Source organism: Suricata suricatta, chromosome 13, assembly GCF_006229205.1.
Source record: "Suricata suricatta isolate VVHF042 chromosome 13, meerkat_22Aug2017_6uvM2_HiC, whole genome shotgun sequence".
In the NCBI taxonomy this organism is placed as follows: Eukaryota; Metazoa; Chordata; class Mammalia; order Carnivora; family Herpestidae; genus Suricata; species Suricata suricatta.
The window spans coordinates 36233042-36250069 of record NC_043712.1 but is presented as its reverse complement, the minus strand read 5'-3'; the positions used below and the strand labels follow the sequence as shown (position 1 = coordinate 36250069).

Sequence of the window (17028 nt, the reverse complement as noted above, 5' to 3'; positions counted from 1 at the left end):
GAAAACAGGAGTGATTTGAGAAGAGGTAGAAGTGTAATTCAGACAACTCCAACCACTTCCCTAAAGTTTTCAGGTGTCGCCAGGTCTGCACAAGATGGCTGGTGCCATCTGTGCCTCATAGGAGGGGACAGTGACCCTCCTCCTAGTCCCTGTAGGACAGGGGGGGCTCCCCCCATCTCAGACACATGTACTTACATTATTACTTTATTCTACTTTGGAGACCACCCTCAAGTCCCTTAGATGCATCCAAAGTACGAGTTAGGGACCACACCCCACTATAATTTTGAAATATAAAATAATGAAGTCCCAGATGTCAGTAGTTCCTGGCTGCATGGTGGTAAGAAGTATGGCTAAGCCTCTCTTGCAGATGATCCAGCACCTGTATAGGCCAGGCTAGATTGTTCTTCAGCTCTCCCTGTGGCCATAAGCTAGCACTCGCAGCCTAGGCTACCTCTGCTGGGCCAGAACTAGCTGCCTGAACCAGGAGCTCACAGCACCATCCACTCGCATCACCAAAGCTATGCCCAAGAAAAGTCCCACGCTGCTCACAATGAAGCCCACAGCCTCAAAAATGAACCTGTAAAGAAAGGTGGAGAATTTTCAGGGGACACTGTGAGTAGATCTAGAGGCCTTTTCCCTGATGAGACAAAACCTGCCCGCCCTGATGTTCATTCTTCCATCTAGGCTTCACCCTCCACAACACCAATACTTCTCAAGCAAATCCACTCACTTGGGAGCAAACACCTTCCAGACCATGAGATGCCTGCGGAGGATGGAGGCTGCCAAGGCACAGGCCAGAATCTAAGAAAGGATAGGAAAGGTCATTTGGGGAGGGGAAAAGGAAGCAGGTCAAAGGGACAGTTGCTATAGGCCCCTGTGAAGAATGGGAGGAGTAGGAAAGTACTACATGTCAGTGAAAAAAAAACTAGGTGAGGAGTTGGGAGACCTAATTCTTTTCCTGGCCTCACCATGACTCACTGTGTGATCTTCAGCAAGCACTATCCATTTGTGCTGCTTATACTCAGGCTCTGCCTCCCAGGGTGGAGGAAGATGTCAGAGTCACACCTTCTGCCCTTGAAGGGAAGGAAGATCAATGACCACAACCTGGGAAAGAATCCTGGCCATCACCTCAGTTTTTCTAGTCTGTCCACTAGTGGAGGTATCCTCAAGTGCAACCAGCAGGGTCCAGAACTGGCTTGCAGAGAAGAAACAATCAACCACCGGGACTAAGGAGACTCAGGTTTAAGTCTCAATATAACCACTTGAGGCCACTGGCCTTGGGCAACCATTTTGCTTACCTACACTTCAGTCAAGGCTCTCTCCCAGGGTTTTGGTAAAGTATGAAAAAAAGAATGTGATATACACACATGAGAAAAGGTCACTAACCCCATGATCTCTCCCTGCACCTACCTGAATACCAAGGACAAAGAGGTACTTGAGGCCCAGCTGCAGCAGTGCTGCATTGAAGTGATGAGGCGCATCCCGGAGCCGCATCTCCATCAGTGGCTCCTCCTCCTCAGGCCTGACTCTGGCTTCAGCTTCATTCCCTAGGGGCTGCCACCTCTTCCGGGGTCCTTGACTCTCACACAGGAAGGGCCAGAGTAGAAGCAATGGGCAACCTACTGCCTCAGAGGAAGGCAGGGCTAGAATCAATGGAGGACCCAGGGACCAGGCCACCCTGGCTCCCAACCACTCTAGTTGACTGAGGCTCCAATTAACATTGGCCAAGGGGAGCCAAAGATCCAACAATAACACATCTCCCCACTCAAATCCAGGAGTTTCTTTTCCTTCCACAAAATCAGAGTAAACAAGGGAAGCAAGAGAGGAATGAGGAGGTACCTGCAAAGAGGAGATGGGAGGCAAAGGTGTTGGCTCCCACCAACAGAGCAGGCAGCCAGGTGGAGGAGCCATGGCCCTCTGGGAATCCCACGAAGGCTGCGTGCCAATGAATGGCTGGAAAAACAGGCTGGTGGCCCGTGGAGTAGAACGTCTGTGTGGCCATGAGGGCCCAGGCAGAAACTGCCTGCCACGGCACAGTAAAAGGACCTGGGGAAAGAGATACACCTCTTCACAGTCACATCCCGTTCTTTTAATCCATAGGCTACTGCTTTATGATCATATACTCCTACTACTTCAGTGCTGCTCACACACACCCTCAAACACACTTGCACATACCCATCATCCAACCTCTTTACATTCAACACTGTTATTCTAATTCCCTTTGTGGCTCTAAGTCCCCATTACACTAATCTGAATATCTGAACTATGGTCTATCTCTTTCTCTCTCTCATATATGCACAGTTCACTATAACATTACATACTCATAATTCAACATTCCCCATCACTGGAAAATCAGGAAATGCACTCATGAAGATGCAGCATTTCCATAAGAAATGAGTCTTGGGAGTACTCCTGTCTCCCTCCTCCATGAACCTTGCTGGCCTTGAGAGCCAGTAGGAGAGATCAATTAGCTTGGCTACAGTAGATAAGAGGACATCTGGAGAACCCTCCCAACTGTGTGAAGAATATGAGGAGCAACACCTCCCTGAAAACAAGAGGGGCTGAAGTCACATCACTACTGTCCTTGGATGAATCAGGGCTGAGAAATGTATTTACCAGGGGTTGTGATGGGTATCCCAGCAGCAAGCAGATGCAGGAGAAGGAAGCTCTGCAGAAACAGAAGCAGGAACACAAGGCTAATGCGCTCTGCATGCAAAAGCAGAAGTGGGAAGGCCAAGAGGGTGAGAGCAGTGACCACAGCAGCTGAGTAGACACTCCCCAACTGATAAGCTTCCACAGTCAAGGGGCCCCGGGATTTGGTCCTCTCTAGACGGCCCCGGAACTCCTCCTGCATATGTCGGTAGATTTGAGGAACCACATAATCCAGGTCAGCGCGGGAAGTTGGGGGACCTGAGAAGGGAGTGAGGACAGTCCTGGTCCTTGGAGCACCCGTTGTAGCCTTCACTAGCACTGTCACAGGCCTCCAGAGCAGCAGCATGAGCCCTGAAGCAGCCAACCCTGCCACAGCCCTGGGCAGCACAACTGATGCTCCAGCAACCAGGGCCTGGAGACGTGGGGGTGCTTCATCTGCCCCTGATGCCAGTGCCCAGTAAGCAGCAGTGCCTAGTACCATTAGGGGCAGCCCCCAGCGCACAAAGAGCACAGAGGGCTCAGGGCTCTTGAGGTTACTATAGCGGCGAAGCCACAGGCGCACAGCAGCTAACAGGGCTACCAAAGCCCCCACACAAGCTCCATACCAAAAATTCTTAGCTCGACCACCCACCATGGATGCCAAGGGACTCAGCCAGGGAGAGGAATGGCAAGCAGGTGTCTCTTCAGGACAACGATGAAAAAGCCCAGCTAGCCTTATACATAAAAGCAACCCAACTCCAAGTCCCAGGGCATGTGTGCCATTGTGCCGTGGTGGGCCTGTTGAGGCCGAAAGGCAAAAGCGGGGCATTGTGAGAAGCTTAGGCGGCAGCAGCTTGCCCTCCCAGTGAAGCTGGGCAACCATGAGCAAGATGAATGAGCCCAAGAGGAAGGTGGTGGCCCTGGCCTCAGCTACAACAAAACTATCAGAGAAGAAAGCAGCAAAACGAATGAGCAGGAATAACATAACAGGCCCAGGGATGGGAAGTAGGGCTGCCAGGGGACTCTTGGCCCCCCAGCCAGCCCAAGCTTTCCACAGAAAAGGGAGGAGTGAGCCCACTGCAGCCATGGCCCCTAGGACCACTGGATCCAGCTTCAGCCCTGAAGTTGTCAGGAGTCCAGCACACACTATGGCACCAGCCAGACCATAGGCCATGGGTGTCAGGAGGAGGGGGCGGAAGTAGAAGCCTGGGGATGTTAACCATTGGGATACCAGCAAGCAAAGAAGGCAGGCAGCAGCCATAAGAGCAGCACCCCCTGCCATGCGAACCAAAGAGAAACGAGCCCAAGACTCAATGCACATGGCCCGAACTCCCCGCAGGAACTGCTGCAGCTCAGTAATCACAGTCTGTAGTGCTGCCTCAGCCCCTTGTGGGCTCTGGAGAAGCCGCTGGTAGTCAGCAGAGGCCTTGGAGAAGAGGTTCTGCAGCTGATGAAGCTCCTTAATTTGAAGGTCCTGAGCAGCAGCTGAGTAGGTGTGAAGAAATCGGGATACCTGGCAAAAATGGTCAGAGGCCAAGGGAACACATTAAAGATATAAACCAGGACAGAGGCAAGGGTGTTACCAAAGTGGGTATCTGGAAATCAGGGACCCAAACTCTGTCCAGGACACAGAGGAAGAAAGGGATAATGGAAGGAGGACATGGCTATGGACCTATTGGCTATTTAATGGGAGTAAAAATGAACAAAAGACAATGGAGTGATCATCATGCTTCTCCTATACCCACCCTAGCTCTATCAACTGGAAGCCCAACCCATCACCTACCTGCTGGGCATTGAGATGGAGAGCTGAGGCTTGGGCCAGAACAGACGAGTGAGGCTGGGGGTCTTCAACCACTGAGAACAGCTCAACCATTACCTCTCCGATGTTCCCAAATGGAATGGGCAGGCCCAGCAGCAGGGCCAGCGTAGGTACAAGGTTGATTTGAGGAACTATCTCTGGCTCCTAAAGGAAAAGAATAGGGGCCAATAGGTTCACCACAGAGCTGAAGTCAGGATTTGGAATGGAAGACATAGGGACCTAGGTAGGAAATGAATGGGGAATACCCAGGGTCATGAATTTGGGGGCCTAAAATGGAGAGATCCACAAGAATGCTGTGATCATGATGAGACTGAATACCAGGAGACCTTGACAAAACACACCCCAGACCTCACCTGTGGTGGGGCACTGGGAAAGAGGGCCATGGGACTGTACAGAAAAAGTGCAGCTGACATCTCCAGCTCACTATCCCCTCCATGGTCCCCAGTCATGGTCATTCCATGGTCCCCAATCACCACCAGCAGTGTGTCATTCTCCAGACGCTCCACAAGTCCCCTGAGGGCCAAGAAATATGTCAGGGGGTAAGAATGGATAAAGAATTTCCTTGGAGACCCATTTACCCCCAGCCATAACTTCCATCAGGAGGGCTCAGACTTTTAGCAAAGAGATACCTCTTCATTCATAACCCTATTGCCCAAAGCCACATGCTGAGTTACTCAAGATGAATGAGGCGCCTAGCTTTAAAAGAAAGGCCTAGTTGCTTTGGATTCTGTGACTCCTTCTCTCTCTGCCCCTCGCCAGCTTGTGTTCTCGCGCTCTCTCTCTCTCTCTCTCTCTCTTTCTCTCTCTCTCTCAAAAATAAATAAACATTAAGAAAGAAAGTAGAAAGAAAGAGAGAGAAAGGTCTAGAAAAGAGAGAATTCAGCAACGAAAGAGTTTTTAAGATAAAGACTTTTTTTCTTGGGCCAATATATCCTGAGATTCTCAGACATAAACCCACTCCCCCAGCCAATAACCCACACTCACTGGATCACCTGGTCCATTTGGCGAAGTTTCTTGGCCATTTCAGGGTGGTAAGGGCCATGCTTGTGGCCACAGTGATCCACACCCAGGAAGTGAGCAATCAGCATATCCCATTCATTACCGTCCACTGTGAAAGGAAGAACACTGAGGACAGGAAACTAAGGCCCACTCCTCAACCCCAGCCAGCCTTTGACACTATGTCAAGGGACATAAGCCCAGGCCACTTCACCCTTGGGAGGCTCAGAATTTGTGACTTGAAGCAGCCCTCCCCAGCTCCTAGTCAGACCTGCCTCTGGCCCCATGCTCACTGGTTGGGTAGAGGTGTTCCAGGATGCCATTGTCCACTGTGTGCAGGTCTCTGACATTGAAAGATGGGAAGAAGAAAGCTTGAGAGAAAGCTCCAGGAAAAAGATCTTTCCAGGTATCATCTCCCATGAAGACCACACGCCTTCCTGCAGGGACATGAGAGTAGGTCACAGCCTGAGTAGGAGTCAAGGCAGGGGGGAAAAAAATGGGGAGACCTTTAAAGACTCATCAGAAATCTCAACCATGCATTCTAAGGCAGAGCAATTTCATCCAGCAGCTCTTTATCTCCCAAGGCCTAAGATTTTCTGCCAAGAAGCTTTCCCTGATAACCATAGTTTCCCCAATAACCAGACTTCTCATTCCTTGTCTCTACAAAAGGCTCTGCTAATTCTCAGTTCTTGGCTATCTTTGCTGCTCTGTCTTCCCTGGGTATATGTTACTTTCTCCAAGTCAGTGAGTGGACAGGACATGGACTCTCTGCTCTCTCACTTGTGAGGATACCAGATTCACATCTTCTCTTCATTTTTCCACTGCCCCTTACTGAGATCTCCCCCAAAATAAAACCAACATTCCATGCAGACTAGAATCTCCAGAAGGACAAAGCCCAGATCTGTACTTGCTGCATGCAGGCCCTTGTCTCTTTCTCTTCCCCTCTCCTCCCACAGCACAGTTTAGCATGCAGCTGGGCACACAAATTTCTGGCTCTCTGACTTCTAAAGAAAAATTTTGCTAAGGTACTCTTGGCCTCCAAAGAGGTCCAAACTAACCTGCACTGGCAAACTGCTTAATGAGATTGTCTTCCACTATGGCATAGCTGGCAAAGTTACTGCCGGCATCAATAAAGGTAGGCAGTGAGCCAGTGGTGAGGGCCTTGAGGCGCTGCATGGTGGTGGTGGGGGGATCAGCCTTAGACTGGTAGAGCCTGGCATGGTGAGGCTGAGTCTCCAGGATCCTCTGCAAGAAGTCCAGTTTGCCCAGGAAGGGCAGAGAGACAGGGGGTTCCCCAGGACCATGTGAGCGCTGCGGCTGGGCAAAGTCAAATCGCAGAGCATCTATCAGCACCAACACAACCCGAGAGAATCGAGAAGCCATCCAGCAGGCCCCAGGTTTCCCTTGGCTTCCCCATGGCAGGGACCCAGGGCCTGAGGGCTCTTGGCAGCTGCTATGGTTGGTGAGCTCCAAACGGGTGAGCAGGAAACCACTGGTGAAGAGGGCAATGCCAGCGTAGAAGAGGAAGCCGACCCAGGCCAGGAAGAGCAGCACTGAGATCTTCTGCATCCTGCTGGTAGCGGGGAGGGAATTCATCATTGTGGGGTAAAGAACCAATGGATATTCTGGTCCCTCAATACAAAGCCCAGCTAGAATCACTTCCTCTTGAAAGCCTTCCAAAAGAGAAACAGCCCCATAGCCAACCCAATGCAGTGTTCCTCTCCACCAGCTATACCGGTGTTTCTGAAGGTGAGGTCCGCATATTATGGGCATCAACCTGGAGCAGCTGCTTAAAATGCTAATTTCCAGGCCCCACTCCAGATCTACTGAATCAGGATCTTTGGGCGTGGAGCATAGGGATTTGCACATGTACTCCAGGAGATGCTAATGATGAAAAGCACTGTCCACGAGGGAAACTTATTTCAAGTGGCACACTGCTCTCTGACAGCTCATTTCTCCGCCTCTCTTTGCCAACACCCCTGGGAAGGCCAGGGCTCCAAGCTCAAGGGAACCTGGGCCGACTGACGGCGCCGCCTGGTGGAGGCCAAGAGGACCAAGGGGAGGAGTCATGCTCCGCTTCTGGACAGCCAGGATCGCCAGAAGACCAGAGTCACGACCTACCCCACGCAGCAAAGCAGAATCGCGGGGTCTAGAGCCGGAGGGACCTCACCGGGACCCACACGTCCGGACAGCTCTGCCTCCTCTAGTGGCTACCTGACCATCTCCTGGGCACCCTGACTCCGGTACTTAGCACGCTAAGTACCGGGGGATGGTTCAATTCGGGAAAGGGGATTGAGGAGGAGGGAGTTAGAGTAGATTCTCGGAGACCCTGGCTCACCTTCAACGGCGCCCGGAAGCGCAGCGGCGACGCCTGCGCACTGGCACCATAGACGGACGCGTGCCGGATAGAGTGGCCCACAGGGGCCCTATCGCCATCTGCCGACACCTCCGAGGAAGTTCCTCAAGGAACGCAGGTCTTAGGAGCAAGAACTAAGAGCTCAGTGAACCACTGGTCATTCTTGGTTAAGGGTAAGAGCTGGCCTTTTGGAATCAAACTTAGCTTGAATCCTAGCTCTGTCACTCACTGGCATTATTGGGCATTATCTCATCTGTAAAATAGGGATAAATAATATTTATCTTCTATTTGCTTAACTGACACCAATTGATAGGTTTTATTATTTCTCCTCTTCATGTCTTTCATGGGACTTTCCAACTCAATAATTCAAAAAATAATCCAATTTAAGAATGAGCAAAGGCAGGGGCATCTGGCTGGCTCAGTTGATAGAGCATGCAACATTTCATCTTGGGGTTATAAGTTCAAGCCCCACCTTGAGCATAGGCCTACTTTTAAAAAAATAAAAAATAAGAGGTGCCTGGGTGGCTCAACCAGTTGAGCATCTGACTCTTGGTTTTGGCTGGCGATGTGGTCTACTGGTTCATGGGATCCAGCCCTGCATTGGGCTCTGGGCTGGCAGCATAGACCCTGCTTGGGATTCTCTCTCTGACCCTACCCTATTCTTTCTTTCTCTCTCAAAAATAAATGAATAAACATTTTAAAAAGTAAAATAAGTAAATAAAAATAAAAATTTTAAATGGGAAAAGGATAGGGGTGCCTAGGTGGCTCAGTTTGTTAAGTGTCCAACTCTTTTTTTTTTTATTTTTTAATGTTTATTTATGAGTAAGAGAGAGAGAGAAAGAGAGAGAGAGAGAGAGAGAGAGAGAGAGAGTGTGTGTGTGTGTGTGTGTGTGTGTATGAGCAGGGGAGGAGCAGAGAGGGAAGGAGACACAGAATTGGAAGCGGGATCCATGCTCTGAGCTGTCAGTACAGAGCCCGATGTGGGGCTCAAACTCACAAATCATGACCTGAGCTGAAGTTGGACACTTAACCAAGTAAGCCACCCAGGTGCCCCTAAATGTCCAATTCTTGATCTCAGCTTAGTTTTTTTTATTTTTTTTTATTTTTAAAAATGTTTTATTTATTTTTGATACAGAGAGAGAGCATGAGAGGGTGAGAGGCAGAGAGAGGAGGAGACACAGAACCAGAAACAGGCTCCAGGCTCTGAGCTAGCTGTCAGCACAGAGCCCGATGCGGGGCTCGAACCCACGAACGTGAGATCTGACCTGAGCCGAAGTCAGAGGTTTAACCTACTGAGCCACCCAGGCACCCCTCAGCTTAGTTCTTGATTTCAGGGTGTGTGTTCAAGCCCCATGTTGGGCTCCATGTGGAGCCTACTAAAAGAAAAAAAAATGGGCAAAGGATCTGAATAGACATTTCTCCAAAGAGAATATACAATGACTGATTAGCACAGAAAAAGATGCTCAACATCATTAACCATCAGGGAAGTACTAGAGATACCACTTCAAACCCACTAGGATGGCTGGAATAGAAGAGACAAGTAACAAGGATTGGCATGGGCGTGGAGAAATTTGGGCACTGCCTTGGGAATGTAAAATGGTGCTTTGGAAAGCAGTCTGGCAGTTCTTCAAAAAGTTAAACATAGAATTACCATGTGCCCCAACAATTCCACTCCTAGATAAACATCCAAGAGAAATGAAAAGCATATGTTCACACAAAAACTTGCATGTGACAGTTCATCGCAACAGAACAACCCAAATGGCCTTCACTGATGAAAAGATAAACAAAATATAGTATATGTATAAAATTGAATATTGTTCAGCCATAAAAAGGAATGAACTACTGCTACATGCTATTACATGGATGAAACTTAAAAACTTATGTTGAGTGAAAGAAGCCAATCACAAAATAGCATTTTACATTACTCCATTTACATGAATATGTAAAGCTACAGGAACAGTTAGTGGGTTCCTAGGGCTAGGAAGGAGAGAGGAATGACTACTAATGGGCACAGGGTTTTGATAGTGGAATAGGAATGGAGGAGAGATGATGAAAATGTTCTAAAATTGTGATGGTTGTACAACTCTGAATATACTTAAAATGATTGAATTAACACTTTAAGTGGGTTAAGTGTATGTATGTGAATTACATCTCGGTAAAACTACTATTAAAAACAAAACAGGGGCACCTGGGTGGCTCAGTTGGTTAAGCGTCTGGCTTCAGCTCAGGTCATGATCTCACGGTTTGTGGGTTCAGGCTCTGTGCTGACAGCTAGCTCAGAGCCTGGAGCCTGTCTTCAGATCCTGTGACTCCTCCTCTCTCTGACCCTCCCCTGCTCACGCAGTCTCTCTCTCTCTCTCAAAATAAAATAAAACATTAAAAAATAAGACAAAACAAAAACCCTCTGCACTTGTTTCACATTCATAGTAAAGCCCAAGTTCTTGTAGTAGTCCTCCATAGCAGCACTGCAAGTCTATACACCAGCTCCCTGATTCATCTAGCTGCCGCTTCTTTGCTTCCTTAACGCTGCTTCATCCACTGTAGCTCCTTTGCTCTTCCAGTTATAAGGCAGGCAAGCTCTGCCTCAAGGCCACTGCATTTAGGATCTCCAGTCCGCTTTACTCCCAGGTGCCCAAATGGGCCTTCCCCTCATCTCCATATCTAAGCTCAAATATAACATCCAGAGGCTTCCTGGAACCCTCTAATGTTACAGATTACAGCCCATTTCACCAGATTCCTCTTTCTTTAATTTCTTCTATAGCACAACTCACCAGCGTGTGAAATACTAAACATCTTATTAATGGTTTGTCCCTTCCAAATAGGACTTAAACAAATTGAGGGGCACCTGGCTGGCTCAGTCAGTACAGCATGTGATTCTCGATCTCACAATTTCAAGTTCAAGGCCCATGTTGGGTGTAGAAATTACTCAAAAAATAAAATCCTTAAAAAAAAAATTTAGGGGCGCCTGGGTGGCTCAGTCGGTTAAGCCTCCAACTTCGGCTCAGGTCAGATCTCACGTTCGTGGGTTCGAGCCCCACGTCAGGCTCTGTGCTGACAGCTAGCTCAGAGCCTGGAGCCTGCTTCCGGTTCCGTGTTTCCTCTCTCTGCCCCTCCCCCTCTCATGCTCTGTCTCTCTCTGTATCAAAAATAAATAAAACATTAAAAAAATTTTTAAATATTAAAAATCTTAAAAAAAACAACAACCTAGACTCATTGAACAGGGAATTGTATTCCTCATTACTTAGTGCCGGGCACTATTTGGGGTTCAACCGGCATCAAATGATACCCAAGTAAATTCTAATTCAGACACATGTTGAAAAATGTCATCCCTCCACCTCCATCCCAATGGCTCCTTACTTCAGTTCAGGCCTCTCCAGGATTGTTGAAGCCGCCTTCTTACTCCAGGATTGTTCAGTCTCTCACCTCTCCTTCAAATACCCTGTCCACATTGCAATAGGACAGCTGTATCTAACACTACTGTGACTACCTAAATCTTCCTCAAAGTCTTCATGGGAAGGCAGAAAACACCCTTCATGGATACCTCCCTACCCTAAAGCTAAAGTTTAAACTCTTCTGCACTCGGTCTCCCTATGATGTGGCCCTTGCCATCCAGTCACACCCCCTAACATCCCAGCCACCCTTCAGTCTCAGCAAACAACTCTGAATGTTCCAACTTCTCTGGAACCATGGGCCTTTACATATTCTAGTACCAAACCCTAGCCTGGTGAACGTGTTAATTTTTCCAGCCTGAGCTCAGTGGGAGAGTTGGCAATCTTGCTGCCCACAAGCTGGCATGCTCCTCCCTCTAGGATCCCTCAACCAGAATTTTCTTCCATCCTAGCACTTATTACTTTGTATCTCTGGGTCTTCCCTGCCCAACCTGATGTTCTGTGAAAGCAGGAACCACTAGGTCTAAACAGCTTTTATAACCTACTGAGTTAGCCCTAGCACTGAGTTTGGCACATGGCAGACATCATGTCTTTGAACGAACGAGTGTTCTCAGTCCCTGAGAACCCTTTAAGCACAGAACAGTACTATCTTGCCAGAGTAGTTCTCTACCCATAAAAAAATCCCCCAAGGGGTGCCTAGCTGGGTCAGTCGGTAAAGCAGGCTACTTTTGATCTTGGGGTTCTGAGTTCAAGTCCCACATTAGGTATAGAGCTTACTTTAAAGGAAAATAATCCCCACAGGGGCACCTGCATGGCTCAGTCAGTTAAGCATCTGACTTCAGTTCAGGTCATGATCTCACAGCTCCTGAGTTCGATCCCCGCATCAGGCTGTATACTGACAGCTCGGAGCCTGGAGCCTGCTTCGGATTCTGTGTTTCCCTCTCTCTCTGCCTCTCCCCCACTCACAGTCTCTCTTTCAAAAATAAATAAAATATTAAAAAATAATAAGTTAAAATAAATAAAGAATCCCCACAAATACCTGCTCAAATTTATATCCCCATAGTTAGCAGGAGGGGGGACTATACTTCCTAGCTGGCAATTCAGTAGACACGTGGCCTAATCCTCCATCCTGTCCCAAAGCTTCTCCTGAAGACAGAAAGGATGATTTAATATATATAAAGTTCATTCTTAGTCGTGGAGGAATCAGCTCCCTAGATCTGAGAGGACTGGAGGATGGAAGTGGACATCCAAGGAAAACACTGGTGACTTTCCCAACTTCATTCCCCAAACAAAGAGGACAGTTTCTGGTTTGCCACTGGCAAGTTTATTACATGATTAAAGTTCAAATAAAAAAATAATAACAAAATCTTGGCAGGGAAGCTAGAGCCAGAGTATGGAGTACTGTTTCCCTGTCCCCAGCCTCTCTGGCCAAGCCGAGCTCCATTAACTCAGTTTGACTCGATCAAATTCCTCGTCAAGACTTGCATCTGTGCCCTGGACATCTCTGCTGCTCCCACTGGAGACCGAGTCCTGGGCCCCTGGCACTGGGGCTTTGGTGAGGGCCCCATACACACCCATAGCCTGAGGAAAGGGACAGAGAGAGCCATGAGGACACATGGCAGAGGCATAGCCCAACCCACCAAAGGCTAAAAAGAAAGTGGGCTGGGGCCAATAACCTTGTCTTTCCTTTCTCTTTCTCAAGACTCAAGCTTTAGGGGCACCTGGGTGGCTCAGTCAGTTGAGCGTCCAGCTTCGGCTCAGGTCATGATCTCATGGTTCGTGGGTTCGAGCCCCGCGTGGGGCTCTGTGCTGACAGCTGGCTCGGAGCCTGGAGCCTGCTTCACATTCTGTGTCTCCTTCTCTCTCTGACCCTCCCCTATTCCCACAGTCTCTCTCTCTCTCTCTGTCTCTCAAAAATAAATAAAGAACATAAAAAAAAAAAAAAGACTCAAGCTTTAGAATTGATTCTAGGAATCTTATAAACTATCAGAGCAAGGTTACCTCAGAATACTGGTACAAATATCTACCCCCAAAAAAAGAGGTCTCAAGAGCTCCCCTATCTCTAGGAGTGAGGGAGGTGTCTCATTCTTAGAGACTTATTCTCTGCAGAGACTAACAAAAGGTCTAGGGCTCAGGCTACTCTGAAGGCCTCTATAGTGTCTAAGTTGTGATGGTGGCGGTGGGGTGGGGGGGTCAGTTTTTGACATTGGTGTCCTGTGCTGGGTCCTCAGGGCACTCTAACCTGAGCCACCATGCTGGTGACATCGCTGGGGTTGGAGGGCAGCAGGATAGTGTTGGAGTCCTTAGCCAATTTGGAGAACGCACTGACATACTGCTCAGCCACAGTCAGTGAAGCTGCTGCATCTCCATTCTGTGGCCACAGAAGGAATAAAATCAGAGATCACAGTCTTGGAGAAGGAGATAGGTGGGTAGGTGGAGGGGAAGGGAGTAAAGAGTAGCCAGGTTCCTGGAAAGAGAATCAGATCACAATACAAGATCACAATACAAGAGATCATGTAATCTGGCTCGGCGGAACCCACAAAGGCAGGAACTTCTCCCAAGGGTAGATGAGAAAACCTCTTCCACTGTCAATTTCTGTTTCCCATCCCACCCATGGGCCTCTCACATGCTGTGTCAGAGCTGCAGCCAGGATCCGAATAGCTTCAGCCTTAGCCTTGGCCTTGGCCAGAACTGCACTGGCCTCTCCTGGAAGAAGAGAGACAGAGCTTTACTTATGAAGTCAGGGTACCTCAAAGCTCCTGTCCCAGTACCAACCCTCAAAGACCCAAGCCCTTCTCCTCCCTTAGCCTTTACCCTCTGCAGACCTGCTGCCTGATTTATTTGTTCAGCCTTTTCCGCCTCTGAGGCCAGGATCTGTGCCTGCTTCTTCCCCTCTGCCACGTTGATGGCTGACTCCCGGGTCCCCTCAGACTCCAGAACTGTGGCCCGTTTCCGCCTCTCGGCCTCCACCTAGAAACCCCCAGTAACCCCCACCAACAAAAAGTCAGAGTCAATTCTTACACAGACCTGCAATTGTACCCATCATGATAGGGAAGGGAGTCCAGGTCCCCATGAGACACGAGCATCCTGAAGTCCTCTTCCCCATCCCTCCCTGGCCCCCACCTGCATCTGCATGGACTCTTTCACCCGGGGTGGCACATGGATATCCTTGATCTCATAACGGAGGCAGCGAATGCCCCAGCAGTCAGCAGCCTGATTGATGGCATCCACAATACTAGCATTCAGGGACTCGCGCTCCTGGAGAAAGAGAGGTATAAATTCCACGGCTTCAATCCTCTCATCAGGGGTCTAAGGTAGAAGTGCTTCTGAATGATCTTGACTCCCACAAAAGACTGAGAGTGAGGTAAGCGTCTTCAAACAGTAACTCTGCCTCAGATCCCCTTACCCGGAAGACTTTGTCCAGAGAGAGTTTGCCAAGCTCTGATCTCATGGTCGTCTGAGCTAGCTGTGTGACAGCATACTCAGGGTCCTCCACACCATAGCTTGCCTGAAAGGGGCATGGAAAGTGTAAGAAGCTTGAGTGCAGGAATTTAGTGGGAAAAGCAAACATAGGAGCTGAATAAACCAAGGAAATGATACCTTATATGGATCCATGATACGTAGATAAAGGACTCCATCGATTTGCAGAGTTACATTGTCTATAGGTACAGGAGCAGGAGAGAAAAGGAGGAAAATCAGGCTTCCAATTTCCAATCAGCTCTTTCTCATGAGCTCTGTATCGCCTGCAACTACATCCTAATGGTCTCAGAACACCCGTGTCACCCTGCACCCCTCACCGAGAGTGACAGCCGACTGCTCAGGCACGTTGATGACAATTTCCTTGAGACTCTGCACGTATCGGATCCGGTCTAACACAGGGATGAGGATGTTCAAGCCCTGGGAAGAGGAGTCATGGGTCCTCAGAAGGATGGGGGTTGTAGGGTTGGCATCCAAGCTAGGCCTGGAGTGGGTATGGAATGAACGTGTGGAACATTCCAAGTAAAGCAGAAAACTGGGGGTGTCAATGGTAGGGAGGTCCAAGAAGATGGGAATACAAAGCGGGACGGCTGAACAAAAGGGGCAGTCAAGAGGATGGGAGCCAGCAGAGTAGCAAACAACAGGAGCTGCGAGGGTAGATAGGGGAGATACCCAAGAACGGGGCCTGTGGAATGCTACAGCAGCACCAAAAGGTGATAACATGGGTTCAGCAGGCTGGGCCCTGCCAGGTCTGACCAGGGGAGCTGGAAGCCAAAGGTGGGTGCAGGCTCCAAGAAGATCCCACCCCATCCGCCCACATCGTGAGGAAGTTTGGCATCAGGCTGGCCGTGAGTGGTTAGAAGAGGTTCTCACAGGCTCCAGGATCCGGTGGAATCGGCCCATTCGCTCCACCACCCAGGCCTCTTGCTGCGGCACAAACAGTACCACGGTGTTTCGGGGCAATCCAGAGGAGGCGCGACGCGGAGCACGGCCAGAAACCTGCACGGAGCCCTATAGAGACGACGACGATTAGCAGACACCCAGACGGCGGGGCACATCGCCCTTCTCGGCGCCAGTCCAGGGAGCATCTCCTTAAACCGCGACCCTAAAAGGTCCTCGGAGAGGAACTCACGTGGGTACCGTGACCTCTGAACCTAGTTCTCTCCCCAAACTTAGAATCCTGCTCCTTCACACGTAAAGGTCCAGGGGATCTCTGGCCCGACCCTTGGAGAAGGCTCCCTCGCACTCACCCTCAGCAAAAGGGCCCCAGTCCCCCGCGCAGCGCGCGCCAGCATTTCCCACGGCCGCAGGACCTCCGGAACCAACGAGACGGTGAGCAGAGAGGGTCACTCTAGAAAGCCGGACCGAGCCTTTCCTCCTGTATTTCCACTCCTCCAGACGTACTTCCGGCAGTCTACCGTCTCCCGCCCCCACCCCACCTTCAGCCAATCAGCTTTACTTGAACTGAAGCGTGTATCAAGTTGTTCCCTGGGATTTGTAGACCTTCTAGAGAAGGCCCAAGGCTAAAACTTGTTTCTTTGTGATCAAGCTCCAGATACCGGACATGGGGATCATGAAGGCTATTTTCCGCGTGCAAGTGTCCCAGAAACACCTCCCACCGCGTTCTTTACCCCCACCCTAGACTCAGTTTACCCTTCTGAGCGTTTAAATGTCCTTATCACCATAGCGACCAAGGGATTGGAGCTCTTTGCCATGTTGCCATAGTGACATTGTCAGGTAGTCCTGCTGTGTTATACCCAGCCCTCCCGTTGGGGACTGACCCCATTCCCGTTGCCGTGGTGACTGGGCCTAACATTGCCTAGTGATTGGACTGAGATTTCCACCTCCCCTCGTCTCCCCAGGCACCATAGCTTTTTCTACGTCTTAGCTCTTCCCAATCAAGGTCTATCAGGCCTGATCCCCTTACAGAGTCCAGCACACAGCCCCTACATTCAGGCTTCTCCGGATCACGTCACTCTGCACACATACATGATGTTCTGGCATATCTTTTAAGAGACTTGTAGAATCACTCCCATTTTACATTTCAGGGCACTTAAGTTCAGAGAGGCTAAAATCGGTAACAATAGAACCAGTTTGGAAATGCAGATCCACATTCAGAGAGTTCAGCTTTTATGGCTGAACCTTTCCCACCACCCCACCCCATTATCTGAAAAGAGCAAGACCAGATCCTAAGAATCATTAGGGCCTTGCCTAAGACCTCATGGCCTCAGACCCCAGGCGTCTCTGGGAAAAAGGTCAGAATCCTAGCTCCAGTTAGGTCCTCCATCCCCATTCCCATATTCTCCCCAACAGAAAAGGTAGGGTTTAGCTCAAGTTTCCAAACAAGAATTTATTCTTTC

General features: G+C 49.5%; 2 protein-coding genes across 6 annotated transcripts; both read right to left on the bottom strand.

Annotated features, from left to right (window-relative positions):
* Positions 1-11: 11 nt before the first annotated feature.
* Positions 12-7821, bottom strand: PIGO (phosphatidylinositol glycan anchor biosynthesis class O). 4 transcript variants are annotated; one of them, XM_029920598.1, is made up of 11 exons: positions 7785-7821; positions 6505-7019; positions 5740-5883; positions 5435-5558; positions 4804-4963; positions 4415-4594; positions 2617-4144; positions 1840-2046; positions 1411-1622; positions 731-801; positions 12-577 (listed from the first exon to the last, which is right to left on the bottom strand). In XM_029920598.1, exons 2-11 carry the CDS (start codon positions 7013-7015, stop codon positions 448-450), a joined length of 3267 nt encoding a protein of 1088 aa, XP_029776458.1. In that variant the 5' UTR covers positions 7016-7019; positions 7785-7821; the 3' UTR covers positions 12-447. The 4 variants fall into 4 exon arrangements, with proteins under 4 accessions (XP_029776458.1, XP_029776459.1, XP_029776461.1 ...); XM_029920599.1 differs by having other exon boundaries at positions 6505-7016; positions 7785-7818; XM_029920601.1 differs by lacking the exon at positions 7785-7821 and adding an exon at positions 7568-7773.
* Positions 7822-12492: 4671 nt separating this feature from the next.
* STOML2 (stomatin like 2) lies at positions 12493-16032 on the bottom strand. Of its 2 annotated transcripts, XM_029920084.1 has the most exons (10): positions 15919-16030; positions 15542-15679; positions 14989-15088; positions 14792-14850; positions 14598-14699; positions 14315-14449; positions 14017-14161; positions 13818-13897; positions 13434-13562; positions 12493-12772 (listed from the first exon to the last, which is right to left on the bottom strand). In XM_029920084.1, exons 1-10 carry the CDS (start codon positions 15961-15963, stop codon positions 12635-12637), a joined length of 1071 nt encoding a protein of 356 aa, XP_029775944.1. In that variant the 5' UTR covers positions 15964-16030; the 3' UTR covers positions 12493-12634. The 2 variants fall into 2 exon arrangements, with proteins under 2 accessions (XP_029775944.1, XP_029775945.1); XM_029920085.1 differs by lacking the exons at positions 12493-12772; positions 13434-13562 and adding an exon at positions 13569-13658 and having other exon boundaries at positions 15919-16032.
* Between the last annotated feature and the right edge of the window lie 996 nt (positions 16033-17028).

What these genes read in the sequence shown, in the direction of transcription:
- STOML2 (XM_029920084.1), bottom strand. Translation starts at nt 15,963, where the DNA reads ATGCTGGCGCGCGCTGCGCGGGGGACTGGGGCCCTTTTGCTGAGG. An exon ending in CTCTGGACAAAGTCTTCCGG is followed by an intron (nt 14,450 to 14,597) that starts GTAAGGGGATCT and finishes CTCTTTCTCCAG; the next exon opens with GAGCGCGAGTCCCTGAATGC. An exon ending in AAGAGTCCATGCAGATGCAG is followed by an intron (nt 14,162 to 14,314) that starts GTGGGGGCCAGG and finishes GGGGGTTTCTAG; the next exon opens with GTGGAGGCCGAGAGGCGGAA.
- PIGO (XM_029920598.1), bottom strand. Translation starts at nt 7,015, where the DNA reads ATGCAGAAGATCTCAGTGCTGCTCTTCCTGGCCTGGGTCGGCTTCCTC. An exon ending in CAAATGGACCAGGTGATCCA is followed by an intron (nt 4,964 to 5,434) that starts GTGAGTGTGGGT and finishes CTTGGCCCTCAG; the next exon opens with GGGACTTGTGGAGCGTCTGG. An exon ending in CTCCCATCTCCTCTTTGCAG is followed by an intron (nt 1,623 to 1,839) that starts GTACCTCCTCAT and finishes CCTCTGAGGCAG; the next exon opens with TAGGTTGCCCATTGCTTCTA.